Source organism: Cololabis saira, chromosome 8 (genome assembly GCF_033807715.1).
Source record: "Cololabis saira isolate AMF1-May2022 chromosome 8, fColSai1.1, whole genome shotgun sequence".
NCBI lineage: Eukaryota > Metazoa > Chordata > Actinopteri > Beloniformes > Belonidae > Cololabis > Cololabis saira.
Genome location: NC_084594.1, coordinates 47,870,746 through 47,890,259, shown reverse-complemented (window position 1 = coordinate 47,890,259; position 19,514 = coordinate 47,870,746). Strand labels below are relative to the sequence as shown.

The 19,514-nt window shown below is 44.4% G+C and overlaps 1 protein-coding gene across 4 annotated transcripts in view; it reads right to left on the bottom strand.

The window, feature by feature from the left end:
- Positions 1-581: 581 nt before the first annotated feature.
- LOC133449058 (transcription factor SOX-13-like) overlaps positions 582-19,514 on the bottom strand; it is a 64,650-nt gene continuing 45,717 nt past the window's right edge. For all 4 annotated transcript variants that reach the window (XM_061728171.1, XM_061728172.1, XM_061728173.1 and 1 more), the window contains exons 11-14: positions 3,778-3,871; positions 1,817-1,987; positions 1,223-1,439; positions 582-888 (exon numbers count right to left, since the gene is read on the bottom strand). In XM_061728171.1, coding sequence (XP_061584155.1) covers positions 606-888; positions 1,223-1,439; positions 1,817-1,987; positions 3,778-3,871 — 765 coding nt within the window. In that variant the 3' untranslated portion in view covers positions 582-605. The remainder of the gene's footprint in view (positions 889-1,222; positions 1,440-1,816; positions 1,988-3,777; positions 3,872-19,514) is intronic.

Sequence of the window (19,514 nt, the reverse complement as noted above, 5' to 3'; positions counted from 1 at the left end):
AAGGTTTGTAGAAATAAAAGGAGCAGCGGTAATGAGAAGCCTTGACCACCAGGGGGCGGTGCACCTCTCTCTAAACTCCTTACAGGTGGATCATCTCTATCAGGCCTATTGTTGGTTAAAAGCCAACATGGGAGGAAAACAAGAAGCAGAATGGATTAAACAATAAGCTTTTTACATTATATCTACAATGTTATAAAACAATGTAGGTAAAGACATGAAACATCTGTTGAGGATTGAGCTTGCCTTGATGCGTGGACGTGAGCGGGCAGGACGTCACCAGAGACTGGGACACTTTAAAGGGGACAATTAGGAGTTTTCCTCTATTTATTCACTCACTCCGTCAGTTTGTTAGTTTTGATTGCTGTTCAGTGAAGAGAAACCTCTGCAGTCCAGAGAGCGTCCCCCATCGTCTGTCCCTCCTCCAACCGTCCCCTCTGACTCGTCCCCCGCCGTCTGTCCCTCCTCCAAGCGTCCTCTCCGACTCGTCCCCCGTCGTCTGTCCCTCCTCCAACCATCCCCTCTGACTCGTCCCCCGTCGTCTGTCCCTCCTCCAACCATCCTCTCCGACTCGTCCCCCCGTCGTCCGTCCCTCCTCTTCCTCCTCCTCAGTCCGTCAGCAGCACCAGTTCCCCCTCACTCCTCTCTCCCGCATCACTCTCCTCCCCTTCGCTGTAGGGAGGTCTCTCCCTCTCCCGGTCCCTGTCCCTGTCCCTGGGGGGGCCCGTGGGCGTGGCCTGGCCCTCCGGTCGGCCCCGGGGGGCCGGGACCTGCGGTATGTAATGCTCCAGCAGCGCCGGGTGGAACGGCATGCCTGCCACGGACACCGAGCCGCCGGCGGGGAACTGGCCGTCGCCGTGGGAATAATGGATCTGCTGCGGCTCCGTCTGGCTGGAAGACAAGAAGACACATTTGTCCAGTGAGACCAGATCAGACAGTGATATTCAGAATAAACCTGGACACGAGGAAGGTGAGGAGGCCGGGCTTCCTGAGAGCAGCTGCCCCGGCCGACAGCTGCTTCATGACTGCAAACATTACCGCTAACATTACTGCTAACATTACTGCTTCATTACTGCTAACATTACTGCTAACATGACTTCAACTCATTCCCAAAATGGGTTAAGATCAGTACTGGAGTTGAGGGGGGACGAGGGATCCCCCCTGAAATAAAAATGGTCCTCCCAGCCCCCCCACCAGTAAAACTGCGTGGGTGTGGAGCTTCTACCTGTGCATGTAGGTGGCCCTCTGCTCCTGCCGGCGGCTCTTCATCATGGCCTTGTACTCGCCCACCCGGAGCCGCCGGCCCTCCACGATGCAGGTGCGTTTGGGCCGGGGCTTGTACTTGTAGTCGGGGTAGCGCTCCAGGTGCTGCCGGCTCAGGCGCGCCTGCTCCTCGTAGTACGGCTGCTTCTCGTGATTGGACATGCCCTTCCACCTGGAGCCTGGACACACACAAGGATCGCAGTTCACTCCCAAACGCTCGCTCTGAAACGGAACTCAGCGGAAGTTTGGTTTCCAATCAAGCTTTTGTCTGCATCAGCTTTCGCTGCAAGTCATTCAGAGATCTAGTCAAACGTCTTTCAGCGATGCTTCTTACTCTTTTGTAGTCTTTTCTTGAACGCAGTGGAACCACAGAGATGCTTCTGGCCTTCATCTCAATTATGGCAACAGATTTAATTATGCTCCGTGATTTATTACTATCATGATAACATTCATTTGTAAGAAGCTAAGATGGCAATAAGGATGTTTGGTATGTTGCTACATGCATGAATAAATACCTCAACCACAGACATGGAGACAGACGGACGGGTGTGCTCACCGAGGATCTTGCTGATGGAGGAGTTGTGCATGTCGGGGAAGGCCTGCAGGATCCTCCGCCGCTCGTCCTTGGCCCACACCATGAAGGCGTTCATGGGCCTCTTGATGTGGCCGGAGGAGGGTGTGGGCCGGGACTCGGCGTAGCTGCCGGAGACGGAGACCGGCAGGGCACCTGGAGGAGACCGGGTTAGGGCTGGACCATCGAAGAATGCTACACTTTTTCATACAAATGGTGCTTTTCCACTACAACCTACTCAGCCCGACTCCACTCGGTTTTGCTCTTTCCCACCAGGGGTCTAACGTGCCGAGTAGATACTTTTCTGTAACTATTCTGCCGAGGTTCTAAGCTGCTGAGTCGGCTGTATCTGACATCATCACACTACAGGCCACCGATTGGTCGGGGGGTTGGAGTCAGACGTCTGAGTCAGGAGGAGGAAATCAGAGAAAGAGACTCTGACGGATTCTGGTTCATTTTATTAAACCAGCAACGGCAGCAGAAGTCTGTTTCATGATCCAACTCTGAGGGTCAGATGTTCATAAACCTGGTGCTGAGGAGAGAATTAAAAAGATCTAGACGGGGATAAGGAACGACCAGTTCTACCAGGAGATCTGTCTCTTCATAGCTGCTCACGGCTCCAGCTGACTTTTCAGCAGCACCGAGACAAACAAAAAAGCGTCGCCGCTTGAATCTTCTCTCACTCTCATTTTTAACTTAATATCCAACACAAGCCACAGACCCAGCAGCACATCTATCATCTCCTCCAGGTTCTACATCTTTAGTGTTGTTGTCTTCTTCCTTTAGATACACAATCAAATACGTCACAGCAGCTTCACTCCAACCTCCTACTTCTCATCTGGGTGTTGAAAAGAAACGAGGGCGAGTCAAGCTGAGTAGTACTAGTACTGAGTACTAGTGGAAAAGTGCCATAAGAGTGTGTGTGTGTATATATCAATCTCCTTCCTTCCTTCCTTCCTTCCTTCCTTCCTTCCTTCCTTCCTTCCTTCCTTCCTTCCTTCCTTCCTTCCTTCCTTCCTTCCTTCCTTCCTTCCTTCCTTCCTTCCTTCCTTCCTTCCTTCCTTCCTTCCTTCCTTCCTTCCTTCCTTCCTTCCTTCCTTCCTTCCTTCCTTCCTTCCTTCCTTCCTTCCTTCCTTCCTTCCTTCCTTCCTTCCTTCCTTCCTTCCTTCCTTCCTTCCTTCCTTCCTTCCTTCCTTCCTTCCTTCCTTCCTTCCTTCCTTCCTTCCTTCCTTCCTTCCTTCCTTCCTTCCTTCCTTCCTTCCTTCCTTCCTTCCTTCCTTCCTTCCTTCCTTCCTTCCTTCCTTCCTTCCTTCCTTCCTTCCTTCCTTCCTTCCTTCCTTCCTTCCTTCCTTCCTTCCTTCCTTCCTTCCTTCCTTCCTTCCTTCCTTCCTTCCTTCCTTCCTTCCTTCCTTCCTTCCTTCCTTCCTTCCTTCCTTCCTTCCTTCCTTCCTTCCTTCCTTCCTTCCTTCCTTCCTTCCTTCCTTCCTTCCTTCCTTCCTTCCTTCCTTCCTTCCTTCCTTCCTTCCTTCCTTCCTTCCTTCCTTCCTTCCTTCCTTCCTTCCTTCCTTCCTTCCTTCCTTCCTTCCTTCCTTCCTTCCTTCCTTCCTTCCTTCCTTCCTTCCTTCCTTCCTTCCTTCCTTCCTTCCTTCCTTCCTTCCTTCCTTCCTTCCTTCCTTCCTTCCTTCCTTCCTTCCTTCCTTCCTTCCTTCCTTCCTTCCTTCCTTCCTTCCTTCCTCCCTCCCTCCCTCCCTCCCTCCCTCCAGACAGCACCAGGGTTAATCCCTCTTCATGCCCAGACTGAGCTCTGTTAATGTGACATATTCCCCCTTATTCTCAGCCCCAGAGCTGATGAACATAGTTACTGGGGATTTTCTGATATCTGTCTCCTCTGGTGACATCAGGAGGGAATAATAACTGTTACTGCCCAGAGATGAAGAGTATCAAACCTTCGGAGTCGCTGCTGAGGTGTTCCTCGGTGGGCAGGCCGTGTCTCTCCTCAGCCCTCTCACAGTGAGACATCCTCTCTTCACCTTTATAGTCCTGTGGACAGAGAGCAGACGACGGCGCACCAGTCAGACTCAGAGTTATCTGGATCTGGACGGCAGTAAAAGGACGAGCCGATGCCCGGCCGGCACACGCCTCTCTCAGAGCTATTTAAGGTAAAGACAGGCTCCATGTATCAGCTGCTGTTTAACTTTAGTGTTGTAAATGCAAAGGCGGGAAATGAAAACACTACAGAGGATAAGGAATAGTGTTTATTGTTGGGGGGAGCAGAGAAAAGGTAAAAGGAGGACACGGTGGAGGTGAGGCTGCAGCAACTCTACGTTTGCAAGAACTAAAACATCCCCAAACATAGCTTGGTGGTAGAAATGCTGCTGTAGGGAAGGACCAGCCCAACGATAGCTAGTCTGGATGGGTCAATGATGTGACGTCTGTATTTTCTGAAAAACTGATTTTTTTTTCAATTCAATTATTGTTGGGAAAAGACTCATACTATACATTATTTCAATAAATTCATCTATTGATTTATGCTTGTTTGGATTCAGCAAATCAATGTTATAATCCCCACAAACATTTTTTGTTTTGTTGAGATAAACAATTTTTCCATGATTGTGATAAAAGTGTCAATGTTGGAACCTGGTTTTCTGTAGACACATCTGATGATTACATCTTTCCTTCTCACTAATTCTAGTTCCATCATAATACTTTCCATTGTATCATCAACAGTTACTGACAAGTCATCAAGAACCTTGTAAGAGAGACTTTCTTCAACAAACAGAGCCACACAATCTACTGGTGCAATGAAACCCATATCCCTTAATAAAGAAATCAGACCCCCTCTCTGCATTTATCCATGTTTCTGAAACAGCAATGATATTGAAGGGTTTTTTAAATTGACTGAGATAATCTTTTATACTCTGAACATTTGCATAAAGACTTCTACTATTAAAATGGATGATGAAAATACCATGGTCATATTTGATGGTAGTATTAAACTGTTCCTGTGTAGTAGCAACAATTTGCATGGATGTTATTAAGAAGGTTCTGATCAGGATCTATGTCTTGTTCAGCTTCTATCATGAGTAAAGTACATACAACAATGGCAATCCATCCCTGAGAAGACGTAAAAGTGAGAGTCAAAGACTACTAGGCGCTGTCAAATCTTTCAATTTGATCCATGCTCCTAATGCACAACCCTTTGGAATTTTCTGGTGCACCATTTGGTTTAATGAAAACGTTACAGTTGACAGTCCAAGTGGTCTGGATTTTCCCCAGTTTCTTGAGCTGTCTTGTCTTCCTGGCTATATCAGCGTTTTTCCTGGTAAGGTGCGTATTAATGTAAACATTTGTGCCTTTTACTTTCCTACCCTGTCTAAGCAGATCAACTTTATGTTTCCGGTTGGTAAAGTGAACAATTATTGCAGGTATGATTGGGTTTATCCTTTATCTTTTTCACTGGTAGAGGGTGACATACCTCAATATTACTAGTTTCAATGTCTAAGTTCTTGCCAGGAAGAAATGCTGTTACCTGCTCCTCTGTCGGCTCATCATGATCATTTCTGCTCTCCGACCCAATGCCTTTCACTGCTTGCTGGTAACTCTCTGGTTTAATCACCAGACCAGAAATGATTACGTCGTTCATTCGGGAGTACTGCTCCAAGTCATCAAGCTCCAAGTCATCAAGTCGGTTTTCCAATTCTTCAATCCTCCTTTCATGTTCCAAGTGTTTCCCTTTGAGTTGCTTTATTTCATTCAACAGGTCAGTTATGACGGTTTGCTGCTTTGTGAAGGTTTTCATCTCGCCTGTCATCATGTTCATTGCTTCGATTAACTCTTCCATGCAATTTTGGAGACTTTTCATTGCCATCTTTCTTGGTAATCAGGCCTCAGCAGATTGACGGATGAATGAGTGGATGAACAATGTGTCTTAAGCCAGGCAAACACTGTGCGATATTTTAAATCGTTTGATTCAGTCCCATCTCAAACTGCACGACTAGATCGCTGAGTTCAAAAGTTCACAGCCCACGATTTATGGTCTCACACTGTACTGATGCTCTGATGCAACCCGTCTGCTAACACTATACGATCATAATCCTCAGCTCGAAACTCAAAACGAGCCGACAATCGCACAGTGTCTGCCTGGCTTTAGCCTTGGCCTGGTAGTCAGGCTGTTGGATGGAAGCCTGTTGGATGGATGGGCTGCAGCAGGTCCTGGGCCCAGTTGATGGAAGGGCCTGGCCTGGTGGATGGGCCCGGCAGGCCCCCGGCCTAGCCTGGATGGGGTGGAGGTCAGGTGAGTCCTGGGGGTGTCTGCAGCTCAAGTCAGATGATGCTACAGCACGGCTGTGTCTCCTGAAGCTACTGCTAGCAGGCCTGACTCTCCTCCAGAGGAGGAAGAGCAGCAACAGCTGCAAGCTAACAATAAGGTTGTCCTTGATGCCACTTTTCGTCAAACAAGTCTTTTTGAGAATTGTCCGTTTATCGGCGCAAAAAACCACAGGTGAAAATCCTTAAAATCCAGAGAGAAAACGACTAAAACAGACAGACACATGCCAGAGACAAACACATGCTGCAGACTTCCTGCTTCCTGTTATCAGTCAGCTGTGGTGGTGCTGTAAAACACCAACATGCTGCAGCCGGGTGTAGCACCAGAACAGCTTAGACAAGAGGAGAGCTGGTAATGCAGAAGCACAGGCCAACCTGATCTCACAAAAATCCATGAAATGCCCACGACCTCTCACCACTATTTTCCGTGGTATATACACGGAAAATTGTATAATTCCGTGTGAGCACCACGGATATTGTACCATGCAAAGTCAATGGGATCCATTGTCGTGATATATACACGGATTATGACATTATTATTATTTATATATTATTCTTTGTTATAGTGGCTAAATTATGAGTTTTTGTCGCGCAAGGTACCGTTTTTTACTGTCAGTTTGTAAAAGCACATTTTTAACGCTGTTTTAGCAGTGTTTTATTGAGGTTTTAATGGGAGCACCACGGATATAGTACTATGCAAAGTCAATGGGATCCGTGGTCGTGATATATACACGGATTATGACATTATTATTATTTATATATTATTCTTTATTATAGTGGCTAAGTTATACGTTTTTGATGCGCAAGGTACTGTTTGTTACTGTCAGTTTGTAAAAGCATGTTTTTAACGCTGTTTTAGCAATGTTTTATTGAGGTTTTAATGGGAGCACCACGGATATAGCACTATGCGAAGTCAATGGGATCCGTCACCCGATTTGACTAAATAGAATAAAAGCCATGGATAGTTCAGCCAGCAGTGTTTAGTGTACTCTTCTTCTGAAAGAGAGATATTTGTCCAGCGGTTTAATCCTGCGGAGCAGCAGAACTGTCTGTAACCCAACACTAGACCTGCCGTAACTCCATCACCTCCTACATGTCAGACAGAGACAGAAAAAAACGCAACTTCTCGGGTATGGTTTAATTAGCAGGAGAGGATTGGCTTCCCACTCCTGTCCTCTTTCTTCTGAATTCTACCAATAAGTGAAAGATACAGAGCCTTCCCCAATGCTTCACACTTGCTATACAAGACTGTCTAAGTAAATTAGAATATTGTGATTTTCTGTAATGCAATTACAAAAACAAAAATATCATACATTCTGGATTCATTACAAATCAACTGAAATATTGCAAGCCTTTTATTATTTTAATATTGCTGATCATGGCTTACAGCTTAAGAAAACTCAAATATCCTATCTCAAAAAATTAGAATATCTAATATTCTAATTTTCTGAGACAGTCCTGTAGTTCAGAATCGGCAAAGTACAAGACATGTACAAAGAATTTGGCTTAATGTGCTGGTAAAGTTTTTAAATACTAAAAGAAGTGGTCCCACAAGCAATGTGAGGTTTTTACCAGAGACGAGCAGAAGTGTGAAGTTACTGTGGCTGCTTTCTGCTGACTGGAAAACCTTGCAGGCACTTTTGATATTACGCATTTCCTGCGTAATATTGAAGTGTTTGCTGTTAAAAGGCTGATGCCGTTACCTCATATGAAGGTTTTGGTGTCTTTGTTCTCAAGGTTACATCAACCTGCTGACCAGTAGGAACATTGAAAATAAAAGAATAAAACTGCTGTGGATTCACCATCACCTGAATGCAAGGCTGACAAATCACAAGGCCTGGAAACGCCCGGCTCCACATCTGAAGATGCTGGATTTCATGTACAGAGATGAATATCAGAGGAAACTGTTTATCTTCTTTTAGTGGAGAGATGTGTAGGAGTCACCTGTCATTATCCCTGCTGGTGTAAATATAGAGACTTTATTTTGTTTATAAGAGCTTGTATAATTTAAAGGTGTACATTTCTGTTTTTTTTTGTCTTTTCGAATGACAATAAATCTTTTGTGTTGTGTTTCATATGATTCTCTCATAATTGTGTCAAAACGAGTGGATTCCTCTTGATTTGCTCTGGACTTGCTGTTTTCATCCACCGACACTTGTTTTTTTTTTTTTTTTGACAATTGCAGTTAACAAGGACAAGATTCACCAGTTCCGCTTTTCTGATCAAATCCATTTCCTTGCAGAAACCTTAGGGCACGTCGACGTGAAGACACTTAGATACCTGGAGCCATTGAAGCAGCACAAAGGAACGTTCATCATTTACAGGACTGTCTCAGAAAATTTGAATATTGTGATTTTCTGTAATGCAATTACAAAAACAAAAGTGTCATACATTCTGGATTCATTACAAATCAACTGAAATATTGCAAGCCTTTTATTATTTTAATATTGCTGATCATGGCTTACAGCTTAATAAAACTCAAATATCCTATCTCAAAAAATTAGAATATTCTGGGAATCTTAATCTTAAACTGTAAACCATAATCAGCAATATTAAAATAATAAAAGGCTTGCAATATTTCAGTTGATTTGTAATGAATCCAGAATGTATGACATTTTTGTTTTTTTAATTGCCCATCCATCCATCCATCCATCCATCCATCCATCCATCCATCCATCCATCCATCCATCCATCCATCGTCCGCCGCTTATCCGTTCCCGGGTCGCGGGGCAGCAGCCTCAGCAGAGATGCCCAGACTTCCTTCACTCCAGACACTTCCTCCAGCTCCTCCGAGGGGAGTCCGAGGCGTTCCCAGGCCAGCCGAGAGAGTGTTTTTTTAATTGCATTACAGAAAATAAAGAACTTTGTCACAATATTCTAATTTTCTGAGACAGTCCTCTACGACAACTGATGAACACAAACACAAGATAGACTGAAAAGTTTCATTAGCCATTCAACAAAAATAAGCTTATGCAAAAGCAGTGTGTGGAAAAAACCTAACACTGCAAGATTTAGTAGATCAGAGAACCTTTACCAGCAAAACAAGTTAGCATTTCTCTACGGCCGTCGTTCTGACCGACCGCTGGTCAATGTTCATGTCAGGATTGATCTGAGGCGGAGAGACACTCAGGACTCCACACAACCCACAGCAAAGAAACTGCTCAACGGACAACTACATTCAGTCCTGGAGTTGAGGGGGGGTGAGGGGAGATGGCATCCCCCCCTGAAATAAAAACGGTCCAAATCATCCCCCCCTGAAATAAAAACGGTCCAAATCATCCCCCCCTGAAATAAAAACGGTCCAAATCATCCCCCCCTGAAATAAAAACGGTCCAAATCATCCCCCCTGTAAAACTTCCATCCCCCCTTTCCATCCCTTATGTCATTTCATCAATGAATGTGGTTTTACTGCTATTTCAACATTTAGAGTCATCACCAGAAAAATAACACCAGAAAAATAACTTATTTGACAATTTTCACCTGTTTCAAGTAAATTTTCACTTGAAATAAGTAGAAAAATCTGCCAGTGGAACAAGATTTATCTTCTTATTACAAGCAAAAAAATCTTGTTCCACTGGCAGATTTTTCTACTTATTTTAAGTGAAAATCTACTTGAAACAGGTGGAAATTGTTGTTTTTTCCAGTGATGAGTCTTGTTTTAAGTGTAATGAGATTTTTTATACTAAAATGAGACATTTTAACTAGAAATTAAAGCTGCAAGCAGCAATGAACGGGCCCTCGCACTCACGTCAACCGCCCCCCATAAGCATATCAGAAATGACACCACCCACGACTTCCTATGTAAAACCATTCAAAAGTTATAGCAGAAAAAAGGGACGACCAGTCAGAAGAAGGGGCGGGGCTAATTCAGGGCAAAGAAGATCAAGGACTCATTACAGAGTCCCATGACACCACCCACGACTCTCTATGTCAAAACATTCAAAAGTTATAGCAGAAAATAGGGACAACCAATCAGAAAAAGGGACTGGGCTAATTGTCACCAATTATGGTCAAGGACTCAATGCCGAGTCCCATGACACCACCCACGACTCTCTATTTCAAACCTTTCAAAAGTTATGGCAGAAAAAAGTATTCTAAGGGGCGCTGTTGAGCCGTGAGGACACGCCCATTAATGCAAACCATGAAAAAAAAAATCAGATCACTCAAATGAACGACGATCATACAGTACAGCTGTATCTCATGGTCCAGAATGTATGATATTATATTAATCTATTATACCATATTATATTACATGTTGTTATTTCATATTAGCGTACCCAGTAATATAGCATATTGTATTATTGCATTGTATGTTGCTTCATTTCATATATTTTTGACTGTATTATATTGTAAAATTATATATCATAGCGATTGCATTATTATATAATTTCAATTTATAACACTAATATACAATTCCTCACACACACACTCCTTCCAAATGTTTCTTTTTTTTCTCCACTATGACAATTGTATGCTGTCATCCGTTATGTTTTTTGTTTTTAAGCTTGTTATCTCTGTTATTCAAATATATTTATACATTCATTAATATGCTATACTGTACTTTGTATTGTGTATATTGTGTGTGTGTGTGTATATATATATATATATATATATATATATATATATATATATATATATATATATATATGTGTGTGTGTGTGTATATACCTGAAGTGTGACTACCTGCAGAACGTATTTTAGCATGAAAGCTTGCATATTTAACGTACATCAAGCATCCTGTATCATAGCTACATGTCTGCCGTTTGTAACAAAGCAAACCGCGTGAAAATCGGTTGAAAATCAAGTGAGTTATAGTTATTTTACTTATGCAGACACCTCCTTCCACAATAGAAGTGAACGCTCTAGAGTTAAAGCGATACCGATCCAAGATGGCGGCCACGCCCGACGTTCTCAGGCAGTCAATGCGGCGCCTCGACCAAGATGGCGGCCGCGCTGAACACCAGTCCCTCCCCCCGCGGGAGCTGCGCGCGCAAACTCCACTCAAATTCAAAAGTTATGGCAGAAAATCGGGACAACCAATCAGAAGAAGGGGAAAGAGAAAAGTAATGTGCGCCGTCACAGGACAGAGACGAACATTTTGATGTAAAAAAAGCACAAAAATTGCTGACAAAAATTTTGGCATATCAAGCCAGGCTTGAACTCTCGACCTCTGGCAGCAAAGACCGCAATAATCTGGCTGAGCTAAGTCTCAGCTATTCCTTTTATTTGACCTACTGGCTTAGGACAGACCAACATAGCGATAAAATGTGTGGAACTTTTTTTTCCTAATTTTTTAAATATTTGTAAGTTATAAATATGAGTAAAACCCTACTATTTAAATTATTACTTTTTCTGTAACCATTCTGCCAAGGTTGTAACCGGGCTGAGCCGGGAATATTTCTGAAGTCACCACATTACAGGGAGCTGATTGGTCGGGGGGCGGGGCCGTCATCACCCTACTCGCCACTGATTGGTCGGGGGGCGGGGCCGTCATCACCCTACTCGCCACTGATTGGTCGGGGGGCGGGGCCGCCATCACCCTACTCGCCACTGATTGGTCAGGGGGCGGGGCCGGCAGACGTTTGAATCAGGAAGCGGGAGTCAGCGCGAGAGCGACTGGCGGCTCGCGGCAATTTTATTATAGAAAAAGGACAACCAATCAGAAGAAGGGGCGGGGCTAATTCAGGCCAATGAAGGTCAAGGACTCCATAAAGAATCTGATGACACCACCCACGACTCTCTATGTCAAACCATTCAAAAGTTATAGCAGAAAATCGGGACAACCAATCAGAAGAAGGGGCGGGGCTAATTAAGGCCAACGAAGCTTAAGGACTCATTACAGAGTCCCATGACACCACCCACGACTCTCTATGTGAAACCATTCAAAAGTTATGGCAGAGAAAAGTATTCTAGGGGGCGCTGTTGAGCCGTTAGGCCACGCCCATTAATGCAAACCATGAAATATCACATTTATCGCCAGGCCTGGCTTGCATGCAAATTTTGGTGACTTTTGGAGAACTATCAAATATGGACCAATCAGATGAAGGGTGGGTGCGCTTTTTCGCGTCTAGCGTCGCCACGGTAACACTTTTGAAAGAGAAAAGTAATGCGTGGTGTCGCACGATGGAGACGCACATTTTGGTGTATAACACACCTGGGTGCACGTTACGGTTCGGGCTGAATTAACTGCCGAAGGAATGGCATAAATTGCGCCAAAATTACACAATTAATTCAAAATGGCCGACATCCTGTTCGGTTTCGGCCATGGCTCCAAGAGACTTTTCTTTAAGTTGTGCCATGATACAGGTGTGTACCGATTTTCGTGCATGTACGTCAAACCGTATTGTGGGGCTTGAGGCACAAAGTTTTCCGGGGGGCGCTGTTGAGCCATTTTGCCACGCCCATTAATGCAAACCATGAAATATCAAATTTATCGCCAGGCATGGCTTGCATGCCAAATTTGGTGCCTTTTGGGGAACTATCAAATATGGACCAATCTGATGAAGGGGGGGTGCGCTTGTTGGCGTCTAGCGTCGCCACGGTAACACTTTCGAAAGAGAAAAGTAATGCGTGTAGTGGCAGGATGGAGACACATATTTTGATGTATAACACATCTGGGTTCACGATACGGTTCGGGCTGAATTAACTCTCGAAGGAATGGCATATATTGCTCCAAAATTACGCAATTAATTCAGAATGTTCAAAATGGCCAACTTCCTGTTCGGTTTCGGCCATGGCGCCAAGAGACTTTTCTTTTAGTTGCAACATGATACAGGTGTGTACCGATTTTCGTTCATGTACGTCAAACCGTAGTATGGGGCTTGAGGCACAAAGTTTTTTCTGTCGAACCAATCAGATGAAGGGTGGGCGCGCTTTTTGGCGTCTAGCGCTGCCACGGTAACGCTTTTGAAAGAGAAAAGTAATGCGTGTTGTCGCAGGATGGAGACGCACATTTTGATGTATAACACACTTGGGGGCACGTTACGGTTCGGGCTGAATTAACTTTCGAAGGAATGGCATAAATTTCGCCAAAATGACACGACTAATTCAAAATGGCCGACATCCTGTTCGCTTTCGGGCATGACCCCAAGAGACTTTTGTTTAAGTTGTCCCATGATACAGGTGTGTACCGATTTTCGTGCATGTACGTCAAACCGTATCGTGGGGCTTGAGGCACAAAGTTTTCAAGGGGGCGCTGTTGAGCCATTTTGCCACGCCCATTAATGCAAACCTTTAAATATCAAATTTTTCGCCAGGCCTGACTAGGGTGCAAAATTTGGTGACTTTTTGGGCATGTTAAGGGGGGCAAAAAGGCCTTCACTTTGTCAGGAAAATAATAATAATAATAATTAAAGCTGCAAGCAGCAATGAACGGGCCCTCGCACTCACGTCAACCGCCCCCCATAAGCATATCAGAAATGACACCACCCACGACTTCCTATGTCAAACCCTTCAAAAGTTATAGCAGAAAAAAGGGACGACCAGTCAGAAGAAGGGGCGGGGCTAATTCAGGGCAAAGAAGATCAAGGACTCATTACAGAGTCCCATGACACCACCCACGACTCTCTATGTCAAAACATTCAAAAGTTATAGCAGAAAATAGGGACAACCAATCAGAAAAAGGGACTGGGCTAATTGTCACCAATTATGGTCAAGGACTCAATGCCGAGTCCCATGACACCACCCACGACTCTCTATGTCAAACCTTTCAAAAGTTATGGCAGAAAAAAGTATTCTAGGGGGCGCTGTTGAGCCGTGAGGACACGCCCATTAATGCAAACCATGAAAAAAAAAATCAGATCACTCAAATGAACGACGATCATACAGTACAGCTGTATCTCATGGTCCAGAATGGATGATATTATATTAATCTATTATACCATATTATATTACATGTTGTTATTTCATATTAGCGTACCCAGTAATATAGCATATTGTATTATTGCATTGTATGTTGCTTCATTTCATATATTTTTGACTGTATTATATTGTAAAATTATATATCATAGCGATTGCATTATTATATAATTTCAATTTATAACACTAATATACAATTCCTCACACACACACTCCTTCCAAATGTTTCTTTTTTTTCTCCATTATGACAATTGTATGCTGTCATCCGTTATGTTTTTTGTTTTTAAGCTTGTTATGTCTGTTATTCAAATATATTAATACATTCATTAATATGCTATACTGTATTTTGTATTGTGTATATTGTGTGTGTGTGTGTGTGTGTGTGTGTGTGTATATATATATATATATATATATATATATATATATATATATATATATATATATATATATATATATATATATATATATATATATGTGTGTGTGTGTGTGTGTGTATACCTGAAGTGTGACTACCTGCAGAACGTATTTTAGCATGAAAGCTTGCATATTTAACGTACATCAAGCATCCTGTATCATAGCTACATGTCTGCCGTTTGTAACAAAGCAAACCGCGTGAAAATCGGTTGAAGATCAAGTGAGTTATAGTTATTTTACTTATGCAGACACCTCCTTCCACAATAGAAGTGAACGCTCTAGAGTTAAAGCGATACCGATCCAAGATGGCGGCCACGCCCGACGTTCTCAGGCAGTCAATGCGGCGCCTCGACCAAGATGGCGGCCGCGCTGAACATCAGCCCCTCCCCCCGCGGGAGCTGCGCGCGCAAACTCCACTCAAATTCAAAAGTTATGGCAGAAAATCGGGACAACCAATCAGAAGAAGGGGAAAGAGAAAAGTAATGTGCGTCATCACAGGACAGAGACGAACATTTTGATGTAAAAAAAACACAAAAATTGCTGACAAAAATTTTGGCATATCAAGCCAGGCTTGAACTCTCGACCTCTGGCAGCAAAGACCGTAATAATCTGGCTGAGCTAAGTCTCAGCTATACCTTTTATTTGACCTACTGGCTTAGGGCAGACCAACATAGCGATAAAATGTCTGGAACTTTTTTTTCCTAATTTTTTAAATATTTGTAAGTTATAAATATTAGTAAAACCCTACTATTTAAATTATTACTTTTTCTGTAACCCTTCTGCCAAGGTTGTAACCGGGCTGAGCCGGGAATATTTCTGAAGTCACCACATTACAGGGAGCTGATTGGTCGGGGGGCGGGGCCGTCATCACCCTACTCGCCACTGATTGGTCGGGGGGCGGGGCCGTCATCACCCTACTCGCCACTGATTGGTCGGGGGGCGGGGCCGCCATCACCCTACTCGCCACTGATTGGTCAGGGGGCGGGGCCGGCAGACGTTTGAATCAGGAAGCGGGAGTCAGCGCGAGAGCGACTGGCGGCTCGCGGCAATTTTATTATAAAAAAAGGACAACCAATCAGAAGAAGGGGCGGGGCTAATTCAGGCCAATGAAGTTCAAGGACTCCATAAAGAATCTGATGACACCACCCACGACTCTCTATGTCAAACCATTCAAAAGTTATAGCAGAAAATCGGGACAACCAATCAGAAGAAGGGGCGGAGCTAATTAAGGCCAACGAAAGCTTAAGGACTCATTACAGAGTCCCATGACACCACCCACGACTCTCTATGTGAAACCATTCAAAAGTTATGGCAGAGAAAAGTATTCTAGGGGGCGCTGTTGAGCCGTTAGGCCACGCCCATTAATGCAAACCATGAAATATCACATTTATCGCCAGGCCTGGCTTGCATGCAAATTTTGGTGACTTTTGGAGAACTATCAAATATGGACCAATCAGATGAAGGGTGGGTGCGCTTTTTCGCGTCTAGCGTCGCCACGGTAACACTTTTGAAAGAGAAAAGTAATGCGTGGTGTCGCACGATGGAGACGCACATTTTGGTGTATAACACACCTGGGTGCACGTTACGGTTCGGGCTGAATTAACTGCCGAAGGAATGGCATAAATTGTGCCAAAATTACACAATTAATTCAAAATGGCTGACTTCCTGTTCGGTTTCGGCCATGGCTCCAAGAGACTTTTCTTTAAGTTGCGACATGATACAGGTGTGTACCGATTTTCGTGCATGTACGTCAAACCGTATTGTGGGGCTTGAGGCACAAAGTTTTCCGGGGGGCGCTGTTGAGCCGTTAGGCCACGCCCATTAATGCAAACCATGAAATATCAAATTTATCGCCAGGCCTGGCTTGCATGCCAAATTTGGTGCCTTTTGGGGAACTATCAAATATGGACCAATCAGATGAAGGGGGGGTGCGCTTGTTGGCGTCTAGCATCGCCACGGTAACACTTTCGAAAGAGAAAAGTAATGCGTGTAGTCGCAGGATGGAGACGCACATTTTGATGTATAACACATCTGGGTTCACGATACGGTTCGGGCTGAATTAACTCTCGAAGGAATGGCATATATTGCTCCAAAATTACGCAATTAATTCAGAATGTTCAAAATGGCCGACTTCCTGTTCGGTTTCGGCCATGGCGCCAAGAGACTTTTCTTTTAGTTGCGACATGATACAGGTGTGTACCGATTTTCGTTCATGTACGTCAAACCGTATTATGGGGCTTGAGGCACAAAGTTTTTTCTGTCGAACCAATCAGATGAAGGGTGGGCGCGCTTTTTGGCGTCTAGCGCCGCCACGGTAACGCTTTTGAAAGAGAAAAGTAATGCGTGTTGTCGCAGGATGGAGACGCACATTTTGATGTATAACACACTTGGGGGCACGTTACGGTTCGGGCTGAATTAACTTTCGAAGGAATGGCATAAATTTCGCCAAAATGACACGACTAATTCAAAATGGCCGACATCCTGTTCGGTTTCGGGCATGACCCCAAGAGACTTTTGTTTAAGTTGTCCCATGATACAGGTGTGTACCGATTTTCGTGCATGTACGTCAAACCGTATCGTGGGGCTTGAGGCACAAAGTTTTCAAGGGGGCGCTGTTGAGCTATTTTGCCACGCCCATTAATGCAAACCTTTAAATATCAAATTTTTCGCCAGGCCTGACTAGGGTGCAAAATTTGGTGACTTTTTGGGCATGTTAAGGGGGGCAAAAAGGCCTTCACTTTGTCAGGAAAATAATAATAATTAAAGCTGCAAGCAGCAATGAACGGGCCCTCGCACTCACGGCCACCGCCCCCCATAGGCATATCAGAAATGACACCACCCACGACATCCTATGTCAAACCATTGAAAAGTTATAGCAGAAAAAAGGGACAACCAATCAGAAGAAGGGGCGGGGCTAATTCAGGCCAATGAAGGTCAAGGGCTCCATAAAGAATCTGATGACACCACCCACGACTCTCTATGTCAAACCATTCCAAAGTTATAGCAGAAAATCGGGACAACCAATCAGAAGAAGGGGCGGGGCTAATTAAGGCTAACGAAGCTTAAGGACTCATTACAGAGTCCCATGGCACCACCCACGACTTCCTATGTCAAACCATTCAAAAGTTATAGCAGAAAAAAGGGACAACCAATCAGAAGAAGGGGCGGGGCTAATTCAGGCCAATGAAGGTCAAGGGCTCCATAAAGAATCTGATGACACCACCCACGACTCTCTATGTCAAACCATTCCAAAGTTATAGCAGAAAATCGGGACAACCAATCAGAAGAAGGGGCGGGGCTAATTAAGGCCAACGAAGCTTGAGGACTCATTACAGAGTCCCATGACACCACCCACGACTCTCTATGTCAAACCATTCAAAGGTTATGGCAGAGAAAAGTATTCTAGGGGGCGCTGTTGAGCCGTTAGGCCACGCCCATTAATGCAAGCCATGAAATATCAAATTTATCACCAGGCCTGGCTTGCATGCAAAATTTGGTGACTTTTGGAGAACTATCAAATATGGACCAATCAGATGAAGGGGGGGCGCGCCTTTTGGCGTCTAGCGTCGCCACGGTAACACTTTTGAAAGAGAAAAGTAATGCGCGTAGTCGCAGGATGGAGACGCACATTTTGATGTATAACACACTTGGGGAAACGTTACGGTTCGGGCTGAATTAACTGCCGAAGGAATGGCATAAATTTCGCCAAAATGACACGATTAATTCAAAATGGCCGACATCCTGTTCGGTTTCGGGCATGACCCCAAGAGACTTTTGTTTAAGTTGCGCCATGATACAGGTGTGTACCGATTTCCGTGCATGTACGTCTAACAGTATTGTGGGGCTTGAGGCACAAAGTTTTCAAGGGGGCGCTGTTGAGCCATTTTGCCACGCCCATTAATGCAAACCATTAAATACCAAATTTTTCGCCAGGCCTGGCTTGGGTGCAAGATTTGGTGCCTTTTGGGGAACTATCAAATATGGACCAATCACATGAAGGGGGGGTGCGCTTGTTGGCGTCTAGCGTCGCCACGGTAACACTTTGGAAAGAGAAAAGTAATGCGTGTAGTCGCAGGATGTAGACGCACATTTTGATGTATAACACATCTGGGTTCACGATACGGTTCGGGCTGAATTAATTCTCGAAGGAATGGCATATATTGCTCCAAAATTACGCGATTAATGCAGAATGTTCAAAATGGCCGACTTCCTGTTTGGTTTCGGCCATGGCGCCAAGAGACTTTTCTTTTAGTTGCGACATGATACAGGTGTGTATCGATTTTCGTTCATGTACGTCAAAGCGTATTATGGGGCTTGAGGCGCAAAGTTTTTTCTGTCTGAACCAAATAGATGAAGGGTGGGCACGCTTTTTGGCGTCTAGCGTCGCCACGGTAACGCTTTCGAAAGAGAAAAGTAATGCGTGGGGTCGGAGGATGGAGTCGCACATTTTGATGAATAACACACTTGGGGGAACGTTACGGTTCGGGCTGAATTAACTGCCGAAGGAAGGCATAAATTTCGCCAAAATGACACGATTAATTCAAAATGGCCGACTTCCTGTTCGGTTTCTCGACATGACGCCAAGAGACTTTTCTTTAAGTTGCGCCATGATACAGGTGTGTACCGATTTTCGTGCATGTACGTCAAACCGTATCGTGGGGCTTGAGGCACAAAGTTTTCAAGGGGGCGCTGTTGAGCCATTTTGCCACGCCCATTAATGCAAACTATTAAATATCAAATTTTTCGCCAGGCCTGACTTGCATGCAAAATTTGGTGACTTTTTGGGCACGTTTAGGGGGGCAAAAAGGCCTTCCTTTTGTCAGGAAAATAATAATAATAATAATAAAAATTCCTACAGATACAATAGGGCCTTCGCACTGAAGGTGCTCGGGCCCTAATTAAAGCTGCAAGCAGCGATGAACGGGCCCTCGCACTCACGTCCACCGCCCCCCATAAGCATATCAGAAATGACACCACCCACGACTCTCTATGTCAAACCATTCAAAAGTTATAGCAGAAAAAAGGAACAACCAATCAGAGGAAGGGGCGGGGCTAATTCAGGCCAATGAAGGTGAAGGACTCATTA